Raw genomic sequence first — 25,142 nt, forward strand, 5'->3', positions numbered from 1 at the left:
TTATGTGTGTGTGCTCACATGCACACACTCGTGAATGCGGGTGTCTGAGGAGGCCAAAGGTGTTGGATCGCCCTGGAGCTGGAGTTTCAGGTGCCTGTCAGTCACGTGAGGGGGGTGCTGGGAACCAGTCTTCTGTAAAGGCAGTCTGTGCTCTTCTTACCACATAAGTGTGAAGAACAGAGTGTGCGACAGGACCAGAACCTGTGTGTGTAGCGGGGGAGCATGGCGACTCACCTAAGATTCCAGCGCACACAGGTGGTAAAGGTGGGAGCTCCAGGGCAAGCTGATTGGCTAGACTAACCGGAATGGGAGAGTTTGGGGTTCAGTGAGAGACCGTGCTCCAATATATAAGGTGGAGAGCCATTGACAAATACACTTGATGTCAACCTTGGTCCTCTATACCCATGTGCACGCACAAGTATGACCACTTTTACACTTCTACACGATCACGCGCACACGCACGCATCACACATACTCCAAAAATATCTTTAATGCTTCTGTCTTCTAATAGGCCATCTTATTAGTGAATGAATTATATTCCTACCCTGTTATATCAGCAACCTTAAAAAAATTCTCCCTGCCCTTTATCTTCATGGTTATTTTATTTTAATGATATGGTACAAGGATCTTTTTTCTTCCTCAGAGTTTTGTGTTTATTTAGCACCCCCACCCCCACCTTGAGACAGAGTCAGGTTGCTCAGGTTGGCCTTGGACTCTGCATAGCCAGAGGATGAATGGACCTCGGGATCCTTTTACTACCACCTGTCCAGATGTGCACCCCATCTGTTTCACTCTGGGGTGCGGATCAAACCTAGGTTTTCAGTCACGCTAGCGAAGCACTCTACCAACTGATCGACAAAGCCGGCCTGTCTTTGAGACACGTAGCCCAGGCTGGGTCTTGAACTCCGCACGTTGTTGACGTCGATCACCACCTCAGTGACGGCTTCCACCTCCCTAGTGCTGGGATGACAGGTGTGCCACCTGAACAGGTCTGTGATGTGCTAGGGATGGAACCCCAGGCTGGACATGCTGGCGGGCGTTCTAACCTGGCTACATCTCCAGGAAAAAAGAAAAATTGAGACAGGATCTCACTGTGGCACAAGCTATATAGAATTTTGTAGAAGAGCCTCATGCCATAGCATATCGTAGTTATCCCATAACAAGGGGGCTCAAGAATCTTTCCATGGCGTTGGCAGGAGAGCAGGCGGGAGAACGGGGCCCTTCCAGATATCCAAACCGGTAGCCCCAGAATCCGCAGACCTTCCTAAACTCGGTCACGCCCGGGATGCGGGAGCGTGCCAAGATGGCGGACGCCCCGCCCCGCGGCCCTTCGAGGCGCGTTCGCCGGCTGGAGCCGAGTACTTCCGAGCGTTCCCGAAAGCCGGTGGAACCCAGGAACGGCGCGGGCGGGAGCGGCCCCGCCCGGAGCCTGGGAGCTGCGTCGACGGCACCGAGGGGGAGGGGAGGCCGGATGTGAGTGGAGCGGCCATTTCCTGTTTCTCTGCAGTTTTCCTCAGCTTTGGGTGGTGGCTGTTGCTGTGCTTCGTCTTCCAAGTCCACTGAGGGCCAGGCGGCGTGGACAGCGGTCCCGGCACTCGGCGCCCCGCCGCCCGCAGCCTCGTACCCGCCCTCCCCGCGCTTCCCGAGCCCGCCGCTTCCCGCCTCAGTGACCGGCCGCCGCCGCTGCGGCCCACGGAGCGGCCCAGATGCAGGCCATCAAGTGTGTGGTGGTGGGAGACGGGTGAGTGCACGACCGTGTCGGGGGCGACGGAGGGGGTGTCGTCCGCGGCGCCGTGGGGGGCGGGCGGCCCTCGGGTCCCCGCAGGCCCGAAAAGCCTCGGGCTGGCGTAGAGCGCGCGCCCGGCTTTCTGGGGGGCGCGGGCCTCCCACCCTCCCAGGCCTGGTTCCGGCTTCTGGTTGGGGGAGGGCCCGGGCGAGCCGGCCGGAGGGAAAAGTGAACTCCACCCTCCTGCTTTCTTTTCCCCCGGACACCGCCCGTCGCCCTGCTCTCGTTGGCACGTAGACGGGGCTGGTTTGAAAATTTTTGCTTTTTCTGTATTTTTGAGAAAAGGAAGTCCAGTTTCTTCATTAACTTAGGATTTTCCCCCCGAGAACTGGGCTAGGTAACGGCCCCCGAGTCGAACCTATTGGATGCAGGTTTGCACCGGCCACTTGGGTGACCTGGAAGTTAGGAACGGACTCGGCTGCTTCGACTTTGCAGGGTGTTTATAAAAATGCTCATTTTCACACTTTGCGCCGGGAAAGTTACTGGAATGCTAGCTGAAGGAGTTGAGTGTGATGAAGACTGTCCATTGAACGTAGTGTGGTCTTTAAAAAAAAAATGAGCCTTCTCTGAAGGCATTAGATAGGGACGTTGCAGATCCAGCTCCCTGTGACTCGAGGCAATTCTTTTCATGACTGTTCGTGATGGTTTCAGGCCCTTGAGGGAGACAAGACTGGTCTTATGCAGGCGCCCCCCCTCTTCAGTAGAAACAAGAATCTCAGTGTAATCGGAGCAAAATCGCGCGTCTCAGCGTTGCCTGTGTAGGTTCGTGTTAACGAGAAAGCTTGCAGATTTACTACTCCCGGTTTCCTCAAACGCAAAATGCAACTGGTACATTTTCAAGTTCAGTAGAACGCTCTACAAACTTACTGTCTAACACGCTTGCAGCGAACACGAATTTTCCTGAATCGCAGCCCCTGAATTCCTGATCGATTGATTGTTCAGCATATTTGCATAACTCTACGTTAGATGTCTGGGATTGCCCCTGTAACTAATGTAGCCAAACGGTCAGATCCCCTCTTTTTTGGGGGGGCGGGGGGATTTGTCTCACAGACAGGACACGGCTCAGTGTATAGAACTACATATTGGGAATCTCAGAGGCTAGAAATGTGTACGCTGCTTTCCCTTTCGCCTCCCAAAAGGAAGCTTTGTCACCTGGGACAGTTGTTTGATAATGAAAGCAGTTGAAGTTCTGTTTTGGAGCCAGGGTCTTTCTGTGTCTTGGTCCTCGATGGTTATTCGCCTGTGACAGCCTTGGTAGTGTTGGGTTTACAGGTATGAGCCATCGGGCCTGCTTTAAGTGAATGCACTTTTCCTGGGGAACGTTTGAAAAGTTATCTGAACTTCCTTTAAAAGTTAGAAATGCTTTTGTGGATTGGGAAGCCGTACCATTCTTAGTTTTTTATAAGTTAAATTGCTCTATCACCACCCTCATCGTCCCAAAGCTTAATCACCGTTGAGGAAGAAGGGAGATTGTGAGAACCAGAGGTCAGGGACACTAGACGGAAGCAGTACCTTCTGGACTATACTTCTGACTCCATAGCAGCTGTACAGAATCCTAGCCCAGGGCGGGGAGGGCCGAAGCTGAGTAGGAATGGACCCTTGATGGCTTCTTGGGGTGGGAGAATCAGTTTTCTTTATGGGTGTGGCCTTGGTAGATCCACCTAGCTCCAGTGGATGGCCCCACACTCAAGAGTATATGGGCAGCACAAATTGGACTAGGTGGACTTTTAAGGGGGGATGCAAAACTAGGAGGAGGAGTGGGGATGAATATGATCAAAATCCATGGAAGACATTCTCAAAAAATTACTTTTTAAAAAGAGGCAAATTGCTGCTGATCCAGGACCATACCACAGTGTTTGAAAGTTTTTAAGATTGACTGAAATACACATGCAACAGGTATGCTTATATTTTTATTGATACTTATAGATCATATTGTAGGTCTGCTCCCCCCCCCCTGCGCTGGAGTTGGAATTCAGGGCCTTATGCTTCTGGCAAGTGCTGAACAGCTGAGATACATCTTAGCTTGTTACCGACTATAAAACAAAAATGTCAAATATCCAGAATGCCTGCTGTGGGGTCTGGAGCCTTCCTTTGGGTTTCATTACTTTTTCTTATTTTTAGTTTTTTATATGTACGGATGTTGTGTCTGCATGTATGTCTGTGCCATATATTTGTGCAAGCAGAGGGATCCCCTGAAACTGGAGTTTTCTGGTGGTTGTGAACCACTATGGGGTGCTAGCAATCGAATGCAGATCCTCTTGAAGAGCAGCCAGTGCACTTAACTGCTGAGCCATGTCTCCAGCCTCCCACTGCTGTTTCAATTTCTGGAGTAACCTTCAGCCTGTCATTCTTTTCCTCAAGAGAGATGCCTCTAGGGAAAGTTAAACAAGACTAAACAAGATGCTGAATATTAAGAGGCTCTTAAGTGCCTGGTCCTTGTGGAGTGCCTGGAAGTGCTGGTTACCACTGTTGTGTGTGTGTGTGTGTGTGTGTGTGTTTTCCAGTGCCTTATCTCTTGTGTGTTAGACAAGTGCTCACCACTGAGCCATTCCCACTAGCCCCTATTCTTACTATCATTGTTGGGGTTTTTGTGTTTGTTTGTTTTTACTATGAAGGTTTGTGAAGAATGTTAGAAATGCAGTTTCTAGCCTTGAATTTTTCAGTCTTTTTTTTTAAAAAGCAAAACTTTTTTTTAATGTATTTATTTGTATTGTGTGGAAGGCATACATTGACATAATAAGCTGTGAAGGTCAGAGGACAACCTGGAGGAATTGGCTCTCTTTATCACGTGGGTCCCAGGGATTGAACTCAGGTAGTCAGGCTTACCTTTACCTGCTGAGACATCTTTCTAACCCCAGTATACATTTTTTTTTTTAATGGAGTCTCGATGTGTATCTCTGGCTGGCCTGGAACTCCCAGAGATCTGAATGCTGTGTTAAAGATGTGTATCACCACATCTGACAGTACTTTTTTTTTTTAATTTTTTTTATTTTTTTTTTTTTGGTTTTTCGAGACAGGGTTTCTCTGTGGTTTTGGAGCCTGTCCTGGAACCAGCTCTTGTAGACCAGGCTGGTCTCGAACTCACGAGATCCACCTGCCTCTGCCTCCTGAGTGCTGGGATTAAAGGCGTGCACCACCACCGCCCGGCTCTGACAGTACTTTAAACATGCTGAATGTATAAGAGTGTTTTGCCTGCATGTATGTCTGTACCACATTTGTGTCTGGTATCCAAGGAGGCCAGAAAGAGGGCATTAGGTGCCCTGGAACTAGAGTGACAGATGGTTGTAAGTCACAGTGTAGATGCTGGGAATTGAACCTGGGTTCTCTGCAAGAGCAGCCAGTGCTCCTAACCATTGAGCATCTCTCCAGACCTTCTTGGTGTGCTTTTTTGTACTATATTTGACATAGATATTGTTGGGGATAAGTGACAGAAGTAGACATTTACTAAAAGACTGATGAAATTTACACTTTGAGTGTACAACAACATTGATTTAGAACATTGGTTCTCAACCTGTGGACCCCCCATTACAGTTTATAACAGAAGCAAAATTACAGTTATGAAGTAGCAAGGAAAAAGCGTTATGGTTGCTATAACATGAGGAACTGGATTAAAGGTTGCAGCATGAGATCCACTGGTCTAGAAGTATAGATACATAGCCTTGCATGCCAATAATATTTTTTGCTTTTTATCAAATAAGCTGTGCTTGAGGTATAGTTGGAGTGCCTTTTACTCTGAAAAAATTTAAAGCAATTAAGCCTAATGTCATATATAGTATACCACATTTTACAGGGCTAAAAGCCTCTTGGTGTTTCTTCTAATATAAGGAGTGATGACAAACTAAGGTCGTACAAATTGGGAGCTTTCTTATTTAAAAGTTCTTTTGAGGAATTGCAGTTAAAAATTCTGATGACCATGTTAGATTAGTCAGCCTGTATTCTTCTGGTGGGTTAGTCTCTGTTCAGTAGTTAATTGGCAGTGGATATAAAATAGAGATTTAACCTTATATCAGATGGTATTTCTGAAAGCAGAGCATGTGATTTTTCTTGGTAGTGTATGGCATACACTGAACCACACTGAACTAGCGCTCTTACTCTTGGACACACGCACACTTTTTTATTTGTGCTGGTGCTATGGACTAAACCTAGGACCTCACATTTGGTAGATATGTGTTGTATTACTCCATTAAATCCCCACCCAGCCCTGACCTAGCCTTGTTCTCTTGCTGGGATTGCAGAGATGTGCCATCACAACTACCTCAGTGGTTTTAACAGGACTGCTTTAGTTTAGGATAGGACAACCAGGAAGCTGACAAGCCAAATCTTAAGTTTCCTTCTTGTCTGCGTATGGACTTGGGTCCAATACAGTGTCTGACTTCAACATTGCTGTCTAGGAATTTCGTTAGTTCAGCCTCCTATGATGTCATCCCTACAGGAATGGACACATTTTACTCTGCTTCCATTGATCAGTGATAGCATGGCCCATGAATTTGCTTAAGCTCCTCATGAGTTTTTGTTTTCTTGTGATGTGGATGTCTGTTTATTTTGGCCTGTTATGAAGGCACTTGAATTCTGCACTGGCTTCCAAATTTGTTTTTTTATTTTATTTTATTTATTTTTTTTGTTTTGTTTTGTTTTTTTTGAGACAGGGTTTCTCTCTGTAGCTTTAGAGCTTGTCCTGGAACTTGTTCTGTAGACCGGGCTGGCCTCAAACTCACTTCTGCCTTCTGAGTGCATGTTAAAGGTATGTGCCACCATCACCCGACTCCAAATTTTTTTGTTTTTATTACTTTATATGCTTGGCTGTTTTACGTGCATGTATTTTTGTGCACCAAGTCCCTAATGCCCTTGGAAGTCAGAAGAATGCTTTGGATTGAAACTTTGTACAGAGTCTTAGTTTGAAGTCTTTAATGGTGTTAATGACTATCTTTATACCCATTGGTTATGAAGTTCCTGACTCCTAAGTGTGAGAGCTCTGAATTGGGGTTTGTCTTTTCCTGATAATTGAACTATTCTTCATGATTCATCTGTTTTTCCGAACATAGCCTTGTCGTGGAAGAAATATTATTACAGAATCTCTGTACCTTAGAGATATTTCTTAGAGAAATTTCAGACTCTAGCTCAAGGTCTTTCAGTTCCTGGAGGAATACGAGAGAGGAGGACATACATGTATCTGTGAGTGAGCACACAGACATGGGTCTACATGGAGGGAGAGGTAGGCGTCTTCCTCAATCATCTTTCACTCCATTTCTTACTTTAAAATTTTTATGTTGCCGGGCGGTGGTGGCGCACGCCTTTAATCCCAGCACTCGGGAGGCAGAGGCAGGCGGATCTCTGTGAGTTCGAGACCAGCCTGGTCTACAAGAGCTAGTTCCAGGACAGGCTCCAAAACCACAGAGAAACCCTGTCTCGAAAAACCAAAAAAAAAAAAAAAAAAAAAAAATTTATGTGTATTTTTATGAGTGGATGCCCACAGAGGTCAGGGTTGGGCATTGTCTACTCCAAAGGCAGAGCCTGATGGGAGCTGGGAACTAAGCTTAAGTCCTGGAAGAGCAACAAGCTCTTAACCTCTGAGCTGGATCTCCAGCTCCCACTTGAGTTTTTGAAATAGGATCTCATACAGCCCAGGGCAGCTTCCAAACTCCCTTTGTACCCAAGACTAGATTTGAACTCTGGATCCCTCTGCCCCCTTTAAGAACTAGACGGGTATGCATCACCATAGCCCGCCCTTAAGATTGACTTGGTCAGATCTCTGTGCTTTTAGACAGTATTACCTGATCTGCATTTGGTTTCCAGTTACTGGATGAGTCTGGTTTCCCAGTCTTAGGAATGTTTTGTCTTACAAGGCCATGCAGAAAGTTCTTTATTCTTTGTTTTTTTTCAGACAAGGTTTCTCTGTAGCTTTGGAGCCTGTCCTGGAACTAACTCTTTTTTTTTTTTTTCCTTTTTCCGAGACAGGGTTTCTCTGTGGTTTTGGAGCCTGTCCTGGAACTAGCTCTTGTAGACCAGGCTGGCCTCGAACTCAAAGAGATCTGCCTGCCTCTGCCTCCGAGTGCTGGGATTAAATGCATGAGCCACCACCACCTAGTTATGTTCTTGACTCTTTTTAGATCTACACCCATCCTTCGGTGCTGGGCATGGAATTTGGGGGATTGTTTGCACTAGGCAAGCCTTCTACTAATGTGCTACAGCAACGATGGAGACCTCTTCTTGGATAGGGTTTTGCTGTTTAGTCCATGTAGGACTTGAACTTGAAGCAGTCCTTCTCTTTAAGACTCCCAAGTGCTGTGATTACACAGCCAGTTTTTTGCATACCTTTAAAGGTTTTGTGTGTGTAGAAGCGTGTCTGAGTGTATGCGTGCACGCACGCAGATGCTGTAGAAGAGTTATAGGCATTGTGAGCCCTCTGATGTGGATGTTGGAGCTCACTGAGCCATCTCACTAGCCTCTACATGTTTTTAATGTGAGGAGGTTGTCAGTGCTTTCAGGTTATTGATATGTGTATTTTAAGGTTTGATCTGTAAATTTCAGAAAATAATATTAAAGCTGGTCAAAGCAGAAGGCTTGAAGCACAGAATTCTCTTAACAGGAAAATGAAGACATCAGTAGGAACGGAAATCACTAGTGGGCTTCATTCTTAGTCTTTTCTACAGGATAGGGCAGGAAGTAAAGATAGGTTAAAGAAATAGTAATGTCATGTGCTAGGGGAAGAACTAATATAGAACGGACAGGAGTTCCTTCCACTAGACCAAGGCTAGTTTTCTGAAGATTAAAAGGAGGTTGAAACTAACTACTTAAATATACAAATTCAGAAAATTCCAAAGCAGATAGAAACTTCCAGAAATTCTGCAGCACTGTCAGTCATGGCTGTGACCAAATACGGCTTCCATTCCCCATGTGAACATGTTCTTGATGTTACTTCCTGTAGTTCAGTTGTTGACTTTGGCTTCTAGAGTTGATTTATGCCGTGTGTTTACAAGGAATGAGTAAATACACTAAAAGAACGGTAATAACCTTTCTATTTATGCTGATCCATTTTAAAGTTAAGAATTTAGTAAAAGTACAGAGACAGGCTCTCACATAGCCCAGGCTGGCCTCACACGCGTTATATGACCTTGAACTTCTGATCCTCCTTGTTTCTACCTCCTGGGTGCTAGGATTACAGACAAGTGCCACCCTGCTTAGTTTTATTTAGTGTTGGGGAACAAACCCAGGACTTGGTGTGTGCTAGGCCAGCTGAGCTGCATCACAACCCTATAGTCATGTTTTTATAGAACATAAATTGTAGTTAATTATGTTAATAATTACATTCCCAGCCATGTGTGGTGGCTCACAACTGTCACTCCAGCACGGAGGAGACAGAGATAAATGGGTCAAAGGATCATGATGGGCGCAAATTGAAAACCAGCCCAATCTACATAGTAAGTTCAAGGTCATTAGTATTAGTATATACACAAGTATTGAGACCACTTCAGTAGGTGAAGGTACATGCCGATAAGCCTAACAACTTGAGTTCCATCCCTGGGTACACATGATAGGAGGGGAGAATCTGTTTATTCCCTTAAAGCAGCGATTCTCAACCTTCCTAATGCTGCAACCCTTTAATACAGTTCTTTATGTGTGGTGACCCCCAACCATACAACTGTTTTCCTTGCTACTTCATTTTTGCCACTGTAATGAGTTGTAATGTAAATATGTTTTCTGATGGTCTTTGCAACCCCTGTGAAAGACTCATTGGACTCCCAGGTTGAGAACTGCTACCTTGAACTTTTTTTTTGTTTGTTTTGTTTTTTGTTTTTTTGTTTTTGTTTTTTGTTTTTCGAGACAGGGTTTCTCTGTGGCTTTGGAGCCTGTCCTGGAACTAGCTCTGTAGACCAGGCTGGTCTCGAACTCACAGAGATCCGCCTGCCTCTGCCTCCCGAGTGCTGGGATTAAAGGCGTGCGCCACCATCACCCGGCTACCTTGAACTTTTTATCTCACGCATACTATGACGCGTGTGCACAGGTACATTATTACAAATAACAACAACACAATTCTCAATACCAGATTGTCTCAGTCTTCTTTCCAGTTGGGCCTTTCAAAGATGATGCCTCTACTCTAGCTGGGGTGCAGAGCTAGTGAAAGGCTGGGGAGCATGATGGTAGTGTGAGGAAGATGAAGTGCTGGGGATTGAGTACAGGATGCCTGTGTAGTAGGCAAGTATTCTACCACTGAACTACAGCCCCAGCTAAGGTTTGTTTGTTTTTTAATTATTACTTATATTACTTGTATGAAGTGCCTTCATTGACATTTCCATCTATGTGTGGAATGTACTTTGATCATCCTCTACCCTCTTCTACCATCCTGTGTTTTTGTTGGTTTGTTTGAAGTAGGCTCTCACTTAAGTAGCCCTAGCTAGAGTGAAACTCACCATGTAGCCCAGACTGACCTGGTACTCCTGGAGATCCTCTTTTTTTCAGTCCCCAAGTGCTAAGGTTACAGGCTTGAGCCCCCACTTCTGGCTATCCATGAGTCTTGTTTCCTGCAGTATCTCAGCACCCAGTACCTTCCTTTGCTGGTGTAAATTGGTATTGGATTATTGCTCACTGGAGTTGAATGCATCTACTTACAAGCAAGAACAGAGGCAGCAAAGGAAGTTCAAATGTGCCAGAAACTATACAAGTAAATGATAGAGCTAGTTCTGAATCTCCAGTCTAGGCCTCTCCAGATCTTAGACTGTCTTGCTCATACAGGTTTGTTTTGACATTCTAAGCCTTTCACAAGATAAATGTCTAATGAGTCATTTCTGTTTAGAAAGCCGTTAGGGATTGGAAGTTAACCTGCTGGTGATGTAGTGTTTGACGGTGAGATCTTTAGGGTGGGAAGCTCCAACTTCATTAAGCTCTTCATAATGTTACAAGTCAAGCAAGTATTGGCAAGACTGAGTGGTTGAGCTTCTGCCCTTATGGAACCCTTAGCCTCAAGAGTGGAAGGGAAGTACAAACTTACTTCTGGATAGTGAATCCCAGTCTGCAGTGGCCTGTGCTGAGCAACAGAATCTTACGATTAACACCAGTGTATCACCTTGACCTTAGTAAGCCATCAGAGACAGCAATGAGCTGGACTCTACTGTTTGGACGGAGCCTTTAGGGTGTCCCTGTAGTCAATTAGGGACTGTGGTGAAACTTGGAAATTTTATATTTTTTTTGCAAATGGTGCAGCAGTTTTCATTTTTTTTTTTTTTAGCAGTTTTCATTTTTAATTATAGTCTCAAAACAATTATTTCAGTGGTTGAGAACTTTTTAAACAGTGCCCTAACTTCTGCCTGAGTGATACCACTAGTGATAGCTATAGCTGTCTGTCCCTTATGGTTACATATTTCTGCAATTTTCTCTTTTGTCTTCTCTTTGCAACTGTTTGAGAAGTTTGCTCCATCCGTGTGTCCTTCATTAGCATGTTTAGTGTATTTGACTTAGCTTCTTTCACAGCTTGTGAGGATTGGGGGTGGGGAGGCGATGTGCCTATATATGAGTGAGTGAGAGCCTGTGGCTGTTTTAACTGTTTGTGCTCTGTTATGGACAGGCAGGCAGTAGCATTAGTCAGTACTTGAGAAATAGCAGTGCAGTTTGCAGAGGCGGTCATTGTTCACATATTGGTGTCAGCTCTGAGTGGAAGATGTTTAAGCGCTTCACTGGGCCTTGTACTTACTGCATACCCTTGATTGCTGGTCCAGATGCCACACACACAGAAAGGGAGGTCGTTCAATCTGCCTTTCTGAGAAATACAAAGGTTTTGTTTTGTTTTTAAGATAAAAATGTGTGCAGAGTGTTAAATGTTAGAAAAGCTCATTTGTTTACACTTCTGGATGTGGTATAGCTATTTCCCATCATTTTCTAGAGTATTCTAGCAGAATAGTGGAAGCCAAGATTGTGTTCATGTTGACTAAACAGCCGTTTTCTCTCCCTTCAGAGCTGTTGGTAAAACCTGCCTGCTGATCAGTTACACGACCAATGCATTTCCTGGAGAGTACATCCCCACCGTGTGAGTATCCTCTTCGGGTTGGAAATCATTTTACCTGCGATGTGTTTTCTGTTCTGTAAAGCCTTTGTCAATCCATATATGAATTAATAGTGTTTATTTTCCTCCCAAACATTGGAATCTAATTGTTAGGTATTTAGAGCTTCAAAAAAAATAATTTAATGTATGATTTTCTTACATGAGGCCTGTGTGAGAGAATGTACAGTTCCTTACTGACTTTTAGACATTTAGAAAACAAAAGAAAATTACACTATGAAGTGTGTAGACTGGAATGTAAAGAAAGTCAGAGCCTGACCACCGCAGTTCAGTTTCTGATAGCTTGGCTCTGTGGGCCTGGAGCAGAGTACCTCATTGGCTTAACCAGCCTTTCTGGCCGGTCGTCAGTTGTTGCATGTCTCTTACAGGGCTGTAGAGGCGAAACTAGGGGTAGGGCAGATTTAGATTCTGGGTTGGATTCTGTATGCGTACCCAATTGAGTGGGAAGACAAAGTACATTTCTTGTAATGGCGCACTGGGGGAGCCTCATGGTAGTGCAGAGCTCGATCCTCAGGTCCGCGTCCAGTGCATCCTTGAAGGCTCAGACCCCAAGGGGACCACTAGGGTTTTGCTGTGTAGCCTTGGCTGGCTTTGAACTCTTGATTATTTTGCCTCCCCTCTGTAAACCATCACAGCTGCTTGTCTTTTCAAAAATGACTTTTCCTCTCTCTAATTAGTCAGTAGGCTTTTCTTGGGTGCCTCCTACTGTAGCAGTTTCAGGCTAATTTGCACACTTATGTGGTCAGGTGTACTTATTCTGAAAATGTGGGTGTCTTCTAAAATCCCTGCTGTGTTTGGTTGTACCACTGCACTTTGGCCTCAGGCATAGGTGACTTTGCTGTGTACACTTAAACTGAAGACACTAGTTGAAACAAAATATGCCCATGAAAATTTGACAAGTGGGATTTTTTTAAAATGTTTTCTTTATTATTTATTATGTGTACGGTGTTCTGCCTGCATGTACACCTGCAGGCCAGAAGAGGGCACCAGACCTCATTACAGACGGTTGTGAGCCACCATGTGGTTGCTGTGAATTGAACTCAGGACCTTTGGAAGAACAGTCAGTGCTCTTAACCTCTGAGCCATCTCTCCAGCCCCACAAGTGGGATTTTAAGAGGAACACTTTCCATGTTTTATTTCTCCTGAGAGAAAACCTTTATTAAAGGCAGAGTTCATTTTGAGTTTACATTTGTTTCCTTGTGAGTCAGTAACCTGTCCTTTCCTTCTCGTCTCTCTGCTTGTGTGTGTAGTTGTTTCTCTGTGTCCTGTTCTCAGCCCGCCCTCTTTCCAGGCAGCTTCACATGCCTCAGGGATGATTTCTGGACTAGCAGCCTCCAGGCCGATCATCCTCTTCCCTGTAGCACACCTCTTTTGGGAAGCTGTGGGGGTGTGACTAACCTTTCCTTGTCCTGTTCTACAGCTTTGACAACTATTCTGCCAATGTTATGGTAGATGGAAAGCCTGTGAATCTGGGCTTATGGGATACAGCTGGACAAGAAGATTATGACAGATTGCGTCCCCTCTCCTATCCGCAAACAGTAAGGCTCATGCTTGACTTTTTACCATGTTTTAGAGTGTGTTTCTTCAGTGTCCACCTAATGAGCAGTGCTCACAGATCTGCTATGTTGCTGTGACTGGGGTCTCTGATCATTTCAGGGAAGATAAATTATTCCAGTAGTAAATGCATACCTCCTTTCATGCAAACCAGAATTTGGGTTTTTAAATATTATCAGTTATTCAGCCTTTTCTATTTTGCATTCTTTTATTTAGTCTCCAGACAACCACACAGAACAGGTACTGTCACAAAGCCAATCTTTTGTTTGTTTTTTTCAAAACGGGGTTTCTCTGTAGCTTTGGAGCCTTTCCTGGAACTTTGTAGACCACAGAGATCTGCCTGCCTCTGCCTCCTGAGTGCTGGGATTAAAGGCATGCGCCACCACCGCCTGGCTGCAAAGCTATTCTTAACAGCAGTTACTTTGAAAGATGGACTGTGTGGGGATGTAAAATTAAGCAGTTAGGTTGGGCATGGTGGCTCAAACCTGTCATCTAGCACTTGGGAAGTTGAGGCAACATTGCTACAAGTTTGAGGCCAACTTGGCCTATAGTTTGAGACTTTGTCTCAAAAAAACAAGGAGTTAATATTAAGGTTTCTTGAGTCGGGATGTTGCTCAGTTGGTGAAATGATTACTAGCCGTTCACAGTCTTGAGTTATATCCCTGGCACCACATAAATGGACATAGTGACCTATACCTATAATTGAAAGTGAAGGTAGATGATCAAGATCATCTTTGGTTGCATAGTAAGTTCCAGCCTGGACTACATGAGACCCTGTCTCCAAAAAAAAAAAAAAAAAAAAAAAAAAAAGCAGCTAAGATTTCTTTAAACTGAATTAGTAAACTTACCTAAGGACTTAATACCCCCCCCCCCCCATAAAGCACATAGTTCTTGACTTAAGTATTAAGTGTTCAGTTGAGGTGGAGGTTTCAGTTTAAAGGCTTGTTAAATAAGCCTTTGTGTTTAGCCAGGAAAAACATTTCTTTAGTTTAGCTTCTGTATGAGGCAACCAAATGATTGATGATTTATCATAGCAGTGGTTGGCAGAACAGTGGTACTGGAAGACAGTGTTAGGATACAAAGCAGTTTTCATATGTATGTCATTTGCTTGTCTTCATTTTACACAGTGTTTTGGGGCCGGGGTGTGGCTCAGGGTGCAGTGTTGGTCTTTGTACATACCAGCACAGGGTAAGGAAGCAAAAGTGTATCTTAGAGCAGTTTTGGTGTAAGATGACCAACGTTAAAGGCAGCAGAGTGAAAGCCTTGGATTCTTCCTAGCTGTGCGTTCTCAGGCAATTTCTTCCATCTCTTGCCTTGCCTACTTGCCACTAGCATGAGTTAATACATCTCAGACCAGGTGTGTTGGTTCAAGCCTATAATGTCAGGATTTTGCAGACAAGGCAGGTGGATGTCTGTGAGTTCAAGGCTAGGCTATATTGTAAGACCGTGTTTCAGAAATAACAACAAAATAATACTCGTTGTGTGCACACCAGTTCTGGCAGAGTCCCCACCCTGTATGCCCACTTGTTCTTCCTTCTACCTTAGATGGGCCAAGGATCCTTGTTCCAGGTTTTCCTTGGACGAACATTCCTTATGTGCCCTTTAGTGCCCCTCATTGTTTACTGGGAGATCTGGTTTACAATCAGAGAGACAGTTTAGAGAAAGACAGACTTTGAGCCCTGATTGATGGGGCAGCTCTAACCGATTTAGCCCTTACTTTTTGTCTCGAATTAGTTCCAGTCTGCACCTTTGTGTTTGTAAATGAACTTTTGTTTAGTTAGTGGTGGTTTTACCCGTTAGAAGATACCTTTTCTCTATCTTTCATTTCTTAGTGGAGGAGTTACCAGATACTGTCTTTTTGTTGTTGTTTGTTTTTCCGTGACAATTTTTCTCTATGAAACAGTTCTGGCTGTCCTGGAACTCACTCTGTAAATCAGGCTCGCCTTGAACTCACAGAGTCCTACCTGCCTCTGCCTCCCAAGTGCTGGGCTTAAAGGCCTGTGCCACTACCGCCTGGCCAGATACTGTCTTTTTGAACTGTAGGTGTCTGTTAATTGACTTGTAGCTGAATAAATAAAAGAGCAGAAATGTAAGAGGGAGGGTTTGAATGGGTAGGGTTTTTTTTTTTTTTTTTTTGTTTAGTCAATCTAGTGCTAAAACTTAATTGTGGTTGCATCTTTAAAATCAGTTCACAGTCCCAAAATGATGGCAATTTTTGGGATCTTTAAAGTGCTCTACCTCTAGTGGATGCTGAATAATTCTGGATTTTAGGTGGATTTTAAAACAGCAGTTGGTATATGTCCAGCTCAGTGGATGTGTCTGGAAGGGTGTGGCATCATTTCTGAGAAATGAGGGCCACCCTGTTGTGACTCAGTGGGTACAGAGTAGGGCGAGACCTTTCTGTGTAAGGGAGTCATTCTTAGCAAGTCAAAGGTGACTTTGCAGGAGTCAGATTGTGTACTGAGTATCACAGATGAGTGAGGTGGACTCTTCCCAGACTGAATGAGCCATAGTGGTGTGTGTGAGGCCTGAGTCAACATAGGTCTTGTAAATTTGCTGTTTTATCTGTGCAGAGCAGGTGGACGGTTTTCTTATATAAGATAGACTGAGTAGCAAGAAAGGACAAGGACAAGATTCTCACTCAGCCTGCAGCTAGAGACTTGCCTGCTAGGACTCTCTGAGATCTGCAAGTTATGTTCAGATGAAGTCTGCCTGCTTTAGGCCACGCTGTCATACAGGAACAGACCCAGGATTTCCTGGTTGGCATCTTATTCTGGGTCTCTGCTGACTGGTACATGGTCCTGGCTCTCTGAGGTATGAGTCTGTTTTTGTGACTCATAAAAAAACAAAACAAACAAACAAAAAAAACTGTGCTCAGGTGTTCTTTTCAAGTGGAAGATTCTTATTTGAAGCACACTAAAAAGAGATGTGACACTTCTTATGGCCATTGTTATTTTGAGACAGGGTCTCCTTTAGTATAGCCTAGGGTGGCCTGCAACTTACAGTGATATTTTAAAGATTTGTTTGTTTTTGTGTGTGTGAATATTTGCCTTCATTTATGCATGTGTGCCATGTGCATGCCTGGTGTCTGCAGGAGCCAGATCAGGGCCATCGGAACTAGAGTTAGGGACATTTGTGAACTACCTCATGGGTGCTGGGAATGGAGCCTGAGTCCTGTGGAAGAGCAGCCAGTTCTTGTGATCACAGAGCAAAGCCATTGTCTCTCTAGCCCTGGGATAGAGTGTGAGCACCCGCGCATACCTGGCTGCAGCTTTGAATTTTTGCTTTGTTTTTCTAGACAAGGTTTCTCTGTGTTGCTCTGTAGGCCTGGCTGGCCTCGAACTCAAGAGCTCCACTTGCCTCTGCCTCCTGAGTGCTGTGTACCTCCACCGCCTGGTGCAGTTTTGATTTCCATGCCTTTGTTAAGATGAGTGTTAGATGTCTGGTCCTCCAGCCAGAGAGCACTAGAAACCACTTGCAGTTAACCAGAATAGGGTCTGCTGCTCTTTGCCATGAGGAAAATACACTGTATTACATGATTGGGGGTGTGTAGGACTCAGTAAAAGGGGTTTACACTGGCTGAGTTCTGTGACAGCCTTGTATTTCAGGAAGTCCTACCGAGAAAGTGATGGGATGCAGTAGGGCTGAAGCTGCTCCTGGTGAAGAAGCAGTTCCTTGTATTCTGCCCCCCCCCCCCTCTCTCTCTCTCTCTCTCTCTCTCTCTCTCTCTCTCGTTAGACTTTATAGGAACACTTCCACTCAGTGAAGCTGTCAGTATCAGGCCAGCTCCCAGGTGTCAAGGCTGCTTGTCTTTTTCCAAGGTGTATTTTCTTGGGAACTCCTGTCTAGATTTTTTTAGATCTGCCTTTTCTCTGCTATGTATGTAACCCCTAGTCATTTTCTGTATGTGAAAATTCCTATATTAAAGAGACGGGGGAAAAAGAAGAAAAGAAAAATCCAGATGTGAACCTGAAATATAGATACAGTGTTTTAGGAAAGAGTAGAATAAAAGCCACTGTAGTTCTGTGGTGGTGAGGATTCAGCCACCTTTTCCTCTGCCCTGTTTGTTTCTCAACTCTGGCTCATACTGGAGATGGTGTGGCAAGTAGAACCACTCTAGCTGTAGTTGGTATTATGCTGTGTGTGTGTGTGTGTGTGTGTGTGTGTGAGAGAGAGAGAGAGAGACAGAGAGACAGACAGACATAGAGGTCAACCTCAGATGTTGTGCCTCAAGAGCCACCTTGCTGTCTTCATGCCTCCCCAACAAACACTTTACTAACTAAACTGTCTCTTTCTGCTCTGGCTGTGTTTTTGTCTGGTGAGGGAGAAGTAGTTGGTGATAAGGGAGTACTAAAGTCATTGGAGACTCACACTCAGCTGGAGGCATGTGAGTGTCCTGTGATCTGAGGAGAGCAGTAAAGTCCCCAGGAAAGACGGGCCAGAGACCATGAGAAGGAAAGACAGGTGGGGAGGAGCAGGGACACAGGTAGCACAGCCCCCTGTGCCTTGGTATCAGGAAGGCAAAGTTGGAAGGAAAAAGCATCAGAAGCTGACAAATTTAATTTAGACCAAGGGGAGGGGGCCAAAAAGGAACAAGAAAGGAGGAGGCAGATGGTGTAGGTTGGAAGTCTGGTTCCACTTGTGCCTGCCTCTCCTCCATCTGGAAGATGCTGCAGGGATACGGGGTAGAGTGAATGAAGCCAGGGGGTGCTCCAGCTGTTTTCTGACCTATCCTGAAAATCATCACAATGAAACAATGTGTGTTTTTGTTTTGTTTGGAGGGGGGACACTTTGTGTCAATTCCTTAGGAGAACACCTTCAGAAATAGCCCATAGATGAAACCTGGAGTCTCTGGAAATTGCACTCTTTGAATTGTAAATAGAAAGCTTGAGTGAGGTGAGGTTAAAATATTGCCTTGATTGTCTTTATTAGAATTTCTGGGGTGTTTTATATTGGGAGAGCAAGCGTGCAAATTTTTATTTATTTATTTTTGTGTATGTCTGAGAGTGTTGGATCCTGGAGTTACAGACAGTTGAGTGCTATCTCAGACACACCAGACAGTTTGGGTGCTGGGAATTGAACCCAGGTCCCCTGGAAGAGTAGTCAGTACTCTTAACTGCTGAGTCATCTCTCCAGCCCCCAAACGTTTCTCATTTTTACTGAGGATAAAAACAAGTGGAAAGTATTGTGATGGAAATAAAAAAGGTTGTCACCTATAAAATGGCTATCAAGTGGTGACCTCTTCAACTCTGATGAAAAGGGACCTTAGTTTGAATAACAGTGTTCATTTGCGTGAGTAACTGCAGTCTGGAGACTGATGTGCCAGGCTGACTCCTTTGTCCCTGTTCTAGAAAGCCTCAACTGTGCCTGTAGGCAGGTTCCTCACCTATCTCTGAGGTTTCCTTTGGCTTACTCTGAGAACTATCTTGTCACTGATGAGTGCCATCAACAGGCCTTTTTATGTTAAGGGACACTTTCTGAACACTTTGAGCTCTGTGGGATGTGTTAAATTCTGGCAGGTGCTGCCATAGTGGGAGTGCCTTGGTGGCAGGCCCAGTGTTCCCTTGATTTCCTTGTTGAACTGTGCAGGGGACAGCCCCTTTGATTTTGTGGCTCTTGGTTTCTGAGATGTGTTAAGTCATTGTACACCTTTGGACTCCTCAGGAGGGCTGAGACAACTTCTGATGAAGACTAACGAGTTATATTGACTTTTGTATTTCTTAGTTTGTACTGAACTCAAGCAAAGTTCTCCTGCATTACTAGGTTGGAGACACAAGTGGTAAAGATAGAACCTCCAGGGGCAGAGACAAGCCGATTGCCGTATGTAAGACTTCAGTCCACTTCAGCCTCCAGCTTTGTCTCTCCTCTCATTTCACTTAGTCTCCCCAGGAATACTATTGAGCCTCAGGTTCCTTGAGTGTTTTCTAGCTGATGCACTCAAGGAGAGGTTTCACTTGATGAAATAAACTTTCACTGGAGCCTGACTGTTCATTACCAACTGATTAAAGTGGTCCAAGAACTGCCTGCTCCCCTCCTCCCATATGAAAGAGGCTTCCCGAAGCCCCTCCCCAGGATGGTAGGAGGTGCAGGTGTGGAGGGTCTACCTGGTGCTTTCTTGGGTGGTCATAACACTGAGCCAGACTAACCTCACTCCCAGGGTCTTTTCTCTTCCTCTGGTGTTCTGTGTGGTGGGCTGCGGGGGTGGCTGCAGCGCTGGTGAGCTAACCCAACTCTGCTTTGAGAGGGTTTGGAATCAAATCAACATGGATGCTGGGAGGCCCTGGTGATTCTCCGGTAGGCTTGTGCATGTGCCAGCATTGAAGTAAACAATGTCATTTATAAAAAGCTGTCGTGTGGGATGTTTCTTTCCTTTTCAGGTATGAGATACCAGCTGGATGGTTTAAGGTGCTAGCTAGCTTGGGAACTGTACACATTTCACAAAATAGCATAATTGCATTTTCTAGGACTGTATCTTGATAAGTCTAGCATTTTAGACTCTTAGACATTATTTTGTACAGGTAAACATCTGAATTTTATGTCATGTGCAATACTAGATAGGAAAAAAAACTCAGATATTTTATATTTAGCCAGCAATTTCTCTCGAGTAAGCACTCTTGTATTGCTTTTCCTTTGCATTCTTTCTGGGCCATAGCTGCCCTTGGGGCAAGTTTCCCAGAGGCCCCTGGTTGTGCTTGGGAAGCTGTGACAGTGCTGGGGTGTGGTTGTTGCTTGTCATTGGAAGGGAAGTCACACTGAGTTCCCTCCCTGACTGGAGGACTGGGGAGCAAATCTTTGAACTCCATTTTGTGCCAGGGACAGTGACAAGCTGACTGATTGATGCTAGTGATGATATAAGATGGTTTGTGCTTCATGTGCACATGGTGAGCTTAATGAAAAGCGTATCTTGGCAGGTGATGTATTTAAAATCGACTGCATCCATGAGCCCGAGACGCTGTTTTTCAGAAGAGTTTCTGTGTTGGTAACTGATAACAGATAATTAGGTTCCCAATTGGGCATGATTGGAAAGCAGCCTCCTGGGATGTGATTTGATACCTCTCAAGCCTCACACGGCTGTCGCGCAGTTTCATCTGAAGTCTGGTTGGCAGGCTTGGTAATGGTTTGGGAGTCATCTGGTCAACTGGGTGGGGTGGGAGTAAGTGGGAGGTAGTGAGGACCTAGGTGCTGCTAATGGCAGGCACATAGTGCCTGTGATGGTTCATTGCAAGCAGCAGTATGCAGAGCTGGTGGGCAGTTTAAGATTGTCTTCTACATGTTGTCTGTGTTTCCTTTCTGTAGGACGTGTTCTTAATTTGCTTTTCCCTTGTGAGTCCTGCATCATTTGAAAATGTCCGTGCAAAGGTAAGTGGAACTTACAGAATGATTGTTGCATAATGTCATTCTAAAGCATTAGGCTAATTAATCTTTATCAATAAAAAGTCAGGAGTCAGCATTACTCTAGGAAAGAAATATTAAAAAGAAAGATGAATGCCATCAGTTGCTGGGAACTTTGAATTGTTTAACTTGACTTTAGTAGCTGTACTGAGGAATGGGCCATTTGTAAGTCTATAGCTTTAGGGTGTTGGTCTCTAGAACTAATTTCTTTGGGAAGCAGGCTCTCGTCCCAGCGGTACCAAGCACTTCAGAATTGATGTAGTGACCATTTCTTTCTGCTCCAGCATCTTGCACCAATTTAGTGAAAAGGGGTGAGGGACCCTGTTGGTGTAGAGATGGGGACCATGTGGGGACAGTGGAACTAGCTTCTATATTTTCATCTCTAAGCTGATGGTGAGTTTTTCTAGAGTGATCCTATAAATTAGACCTTTCCTAAAAAACAAAATGATTCCTTAGAGGGTACTTTCCGTTCTGTCCTTCTCTCCTTTCTCCTGGTTCTTGACAGGTGGGGTCTGTTGTGTTGTTCTCTGTCTCGGGGCCTGGCTAGCCAGGGTATGCATGGTTCTTGAAGGTTGAGTAGAAGGCAGAGCAGCTTTGTGGGGCCCGCTGTGGCTGGAGGTTTGGTACTCGGTGCATACTAGCTGTCTGAGGAGAGCAGCATGACCTTGTTTCTTTCTTTACACTAGTGGTATCCTGAAGTGCGACACCACTGTCCCAACACTCCCATCATCCTAGTGGGGACGAAGCTTGATCTTAGGGATGATAAGGACACGATTGAGAAGCTGAAGGAGAAGAAACTGACCCCCATCACCTACCCGCAGGGGCTAGCCATGGCAAAAGAGATTGGTATGAACCCTCCTTTCTTGTTCTCTGCTTTGCAGTCCTGGTGACAAGCAGCTGGAGTTGTCCATCCGAGAGAGGAAGGTTTCTTCTACTTGGGGGTCTCTTTGCTTTGGGCACCCAGTCAAGCCAGGCCTTTAGTGTTGGTTTGGGAGTTGGCTGCTGAGCCACGCTGTGCTGGCTTAGTGCGGGGAAACTGTGATCTGATTTACAGTCCTGTGGTGTCATTGCCCGATGGAGTGTCCATCAATACTCTGTGACTGTCTTTTCTAGGTGCTGTCAAATATCTGGAGTGCTCAGCACTCACACAGCGAGGCCTCAAGACAGTGTTTGATGAAGCTATCCGAGCGGTTCTCTGTCCACCTCCTGTCAAGAAGAGGAAGAGAAAATGCCTGTTGTTGTAAATGTCTGAGCCCCTCATTCTTGGTCCTGTCCCTGGAACCTTTGTACGCTTTGCTCAAAAAAACGGTGGAGCCTTCGCATTTGATGCCAAGTTTTTGTTACAGATTCATTTTTCCATAAAACCATTTTGAACCAATGAACCAGTCAATAATTTTAAGGTTCTGTTTTAAATGTAAGAATTCCAACTTACGGTCTATTAAAAATTCAGCCCTAAATGACAAGCCTTCTTAAAGCCTTATTTTTCAAAACCCCTAATCTTGCTCAGATTAAGAATTGCCAAAATACCTTCTGAACTAAGTCGCGTTGTACTGAGAACACTTAAGTACTAAACTGTTGAGAGAGACTTTTGTTTTTAAGAAGACTGCAGCTTCTGGAGTTGGGGTGCAGACCCTTCCCTAGTTTCCAGACCGAGTGACGCAGCACAGCCTCCTTAACAACATGTTGCCATGTAACGCACCTGTAACTTATCAGCCCATGTTCATTACATAACTTTGTACTGTGCGTCAATGAGTGAGTGTAACAGCTCAGCCCTTTGATTTCGTAGTGAGTTTTCTAAAATCCCAGTTGACTAGCTTTTGCAGACTTTGAACAGAACTCTGGTTTCCCGTGTTGCCTCTAATGAAGTATTCTGTTCCTAGTCGTGGGTGTGCCGGGTGGAGTGTGTGAACACGACATGATCAAAGGATAAAGACAGTATTTTGACTAATATGAAGTAGAGATTACTTTACACTACATTGTACATGGAGTAATTCAACTGAATAAAAGTGTCACGGGTAAAGAGTTTTAACGGTTAATTTCTGTCAGACACAGTAGATGACAAAGGTCTTAGCAGTGTCTCTCTTGAGCTTTTCCTTTCCCTACACTGCCGTCCTTCCCCAGATGGGTTGTGGAACCCATATTTAAACTGGCCACCCCCACAGTTGCTAACTTAGCAAGTACTTTTCTTTAGGGCCCCCTCTTCACGAGCAATATGTCTGACCTGTACTATAAGATCTTTCTGATAATGCATTTGGAGTTTTTTTCTTTGTTTTTTCTTTTTTTTTTTCTTTTGGTAGATTGGTAGAAGTGCATTCCTGTTTTCACCTTACTTTACTCAAAGCTAATAAGTGCTTTCCTTAGTTTTCTAGTAATTAGATGTAAAAATCATGTGTTGCAGCTTTATAGTTTTTAAACTATTTTAGATATTCTTAAACTATGAACCTTCTAAACATCACTGTCTTGCCGGAGTACCAACACTGTCACGTGACTAATGCTGCCCCTCTAGACCTCACCCACGTGGACACATGCTTCCCGTCGTGGCTCTGCCTAGAGCTGTTCCTTTGGGTCTGTGAGGTTCTGTCAACTGCTAGTGCTAGCGCTGTTGTGTGCAACCTGACTCACTGGCAAGAACACAGTGTTGGCCTTCCAACCACTAGAACAAACTTTTCAATTGACAGTTGCAGAATTGTGGAGTGTTTTTACATTGATCTTTTGCTAATGCAGTTAGCAGTATGTTTTGCATGTATGACTTAATAAATCCTTGAATCAGACAACTGGTCATGCTTGTGTTTTTGGAACTTGACAAACAAGCTCTTGGCGTGTTTGCCTCACTTTAAACTCCTGGATTGTTGGCTGTGTGCTTCTCAGACTGGGGTGGAGAGAGTGCCACCTCCAGGGAAAAGGTAGGTGACTCCACAGCCACACAGTGCAGTGGGGGTGGCCTTCATGTTCAGTCTTGTTGAGCCTGAGGTGCCCGCGTGAAGTTGCCCGCAGTGGGGTGTGTTTGCATGAGCACATCCCTGTGGGAGATTTGCCAGAATTGAGTGCTTAACATGGGGAAGCTGGGTTGTGGAACTTGGCAGGGTAGACCACATGATCCTCAGGGAACCCGAACATGCACTGTTAATGCAGCCAGTTAGAATTGGTTTTCACTGGCGATTCTTGTACTTTGAACCTTTAAAAGTTATAGCACTTGTGTGAGAATGAACGTGGCACAGCACGTGTGGGCAGAGGACAGCCTTCAGGAGTCGTACCCTTTCCACCCAGGGGTTCAGCTCGGGCTGGCAGGCTTGGCAGCGGGTACCCTTACCTACTGAACCATCTTTTCTGGTCCCAAACCAAGCCACCTTCCTTTCTTTCTTGAGTGTCTCACTATGTAGTGTTGGCTGCCCTCTGCCTCCCTAGTGCTGTGTGATTAAGGGACTGCGACCCCACTCAGCTCCAAACCTTTTTTAACCAGAGTTAAACAGGCAGTTTAAAACACAGCAGTAAATGCTTATTATAAGGACATGAGCTCTGCCTGACCCATTCCAGAGGCAGGACTTCATCCTTTTATTTTTTTTAAAGATTTATGAGTGCTTGCTCAAATGTCCTTATCACTAGTATACAGTGCTCACAGGGGTCAGAAGGCGGCTTTGAATCTCCTGGGACTAAAGATACAGGTGGTTGTGAGCTGCCATGTGGGAGCTGGGAACCAACTGTGGGTCCCCTGCCAAGAGCAAGTGCTTTTAGCTGTTCTGGATCTCACTCTGTAGACCAGGCTGATGTAGAACGCAAAGATCTGCCTGTGGCTGTCTCCTGAATGACGGAATTAAAAGGTATGGGACGTATCTGGCCGTTTCCCAAGTCTAAATTTTTACCACAATGTTCAGCCACAGCTCTTGATCCAATAAGGAAGGATGTGAGGAACGAGGTCTCCCCAGTGGCCCCAACACCATCATCTTCACTCTCTCCAAACATTGAGTGTCCAGCAGACATGATTTTGTAAGTACATACACTTGAGGCTGTATCCAGTGATAACACCCACACTTCGGTTTCCTTAGGATAATGCTTAAATCTTTTTATTTGTGAAGAGTTTGCCTAAACTTCCTGGCATATTGAACTCTGAAATTTAAAGTGTATGTGCACACATCTGTGGAGACCAGCACCAGGTGATGCTCCATTTTTCTGAAGACAGGCTCTGTCACTGAACCTGCTGGGGTTCACCTGTCGGATGCCCTAGAGGCCTTCCTGTCTCCCTCGCCAGCGGTTTGAACTTACGTCCTCAAGCGAGACTACTGACCAGGTCATCTCTGGCCCTTCTGTTGAATCCTAAGATACTTTATTTTGATCAGTTTGCATTTTGCCATGTCTCAGGAT

The 25,142-nt window shown here is 44.9% G+C and overlaps 1 protein-coding gene across 1 annotated transcript; it reads left to right on the forward strand.

Annotated features, from left to right (window-relative positions):
• Positions 1 to 1,441: 1,441 nt before the first annotated feature.
• Rac1 (Rac family small GTPase 1) lies at positions 1,442 to 23,551 on the forward strand. Its single transcript, XM_057764987.1, has 6 exons — positions 1,442 to 1,741; positions 11,733 to 11,804; positions 13,258 to 13,375; positions 20,688 to 20,750; positions 21,470 to 21,629; positions 21,897 to 23,551. Exons 1-6 carry the CDS (start codon positions 1,707 to 1,709, stop codon positions 22,025 to 22,027), a joined length of 579 nt encoding a protein of 192 aa, XP_057620970.1. The 5' UTR covers positions 1,442 to 1,706; the 3' UTR covers positions 22,028 to 23,551.
• Positions 23,552 to 25,142: the final 1,591 nt, after the last annotated feature.

This window comes from Chionomys nivalis, chromosome 3, assembly GCF_950005125.1.
Source record: "Chionomys nivalis chromosome 3, mChiNiv1.1, whole genome shotgun sequence".
NCBI lineage: Eukaryota > Metazoa > Chordata > Mammalia > Rodentia > Cricetidae > Chionomys > Chionomys nivalis.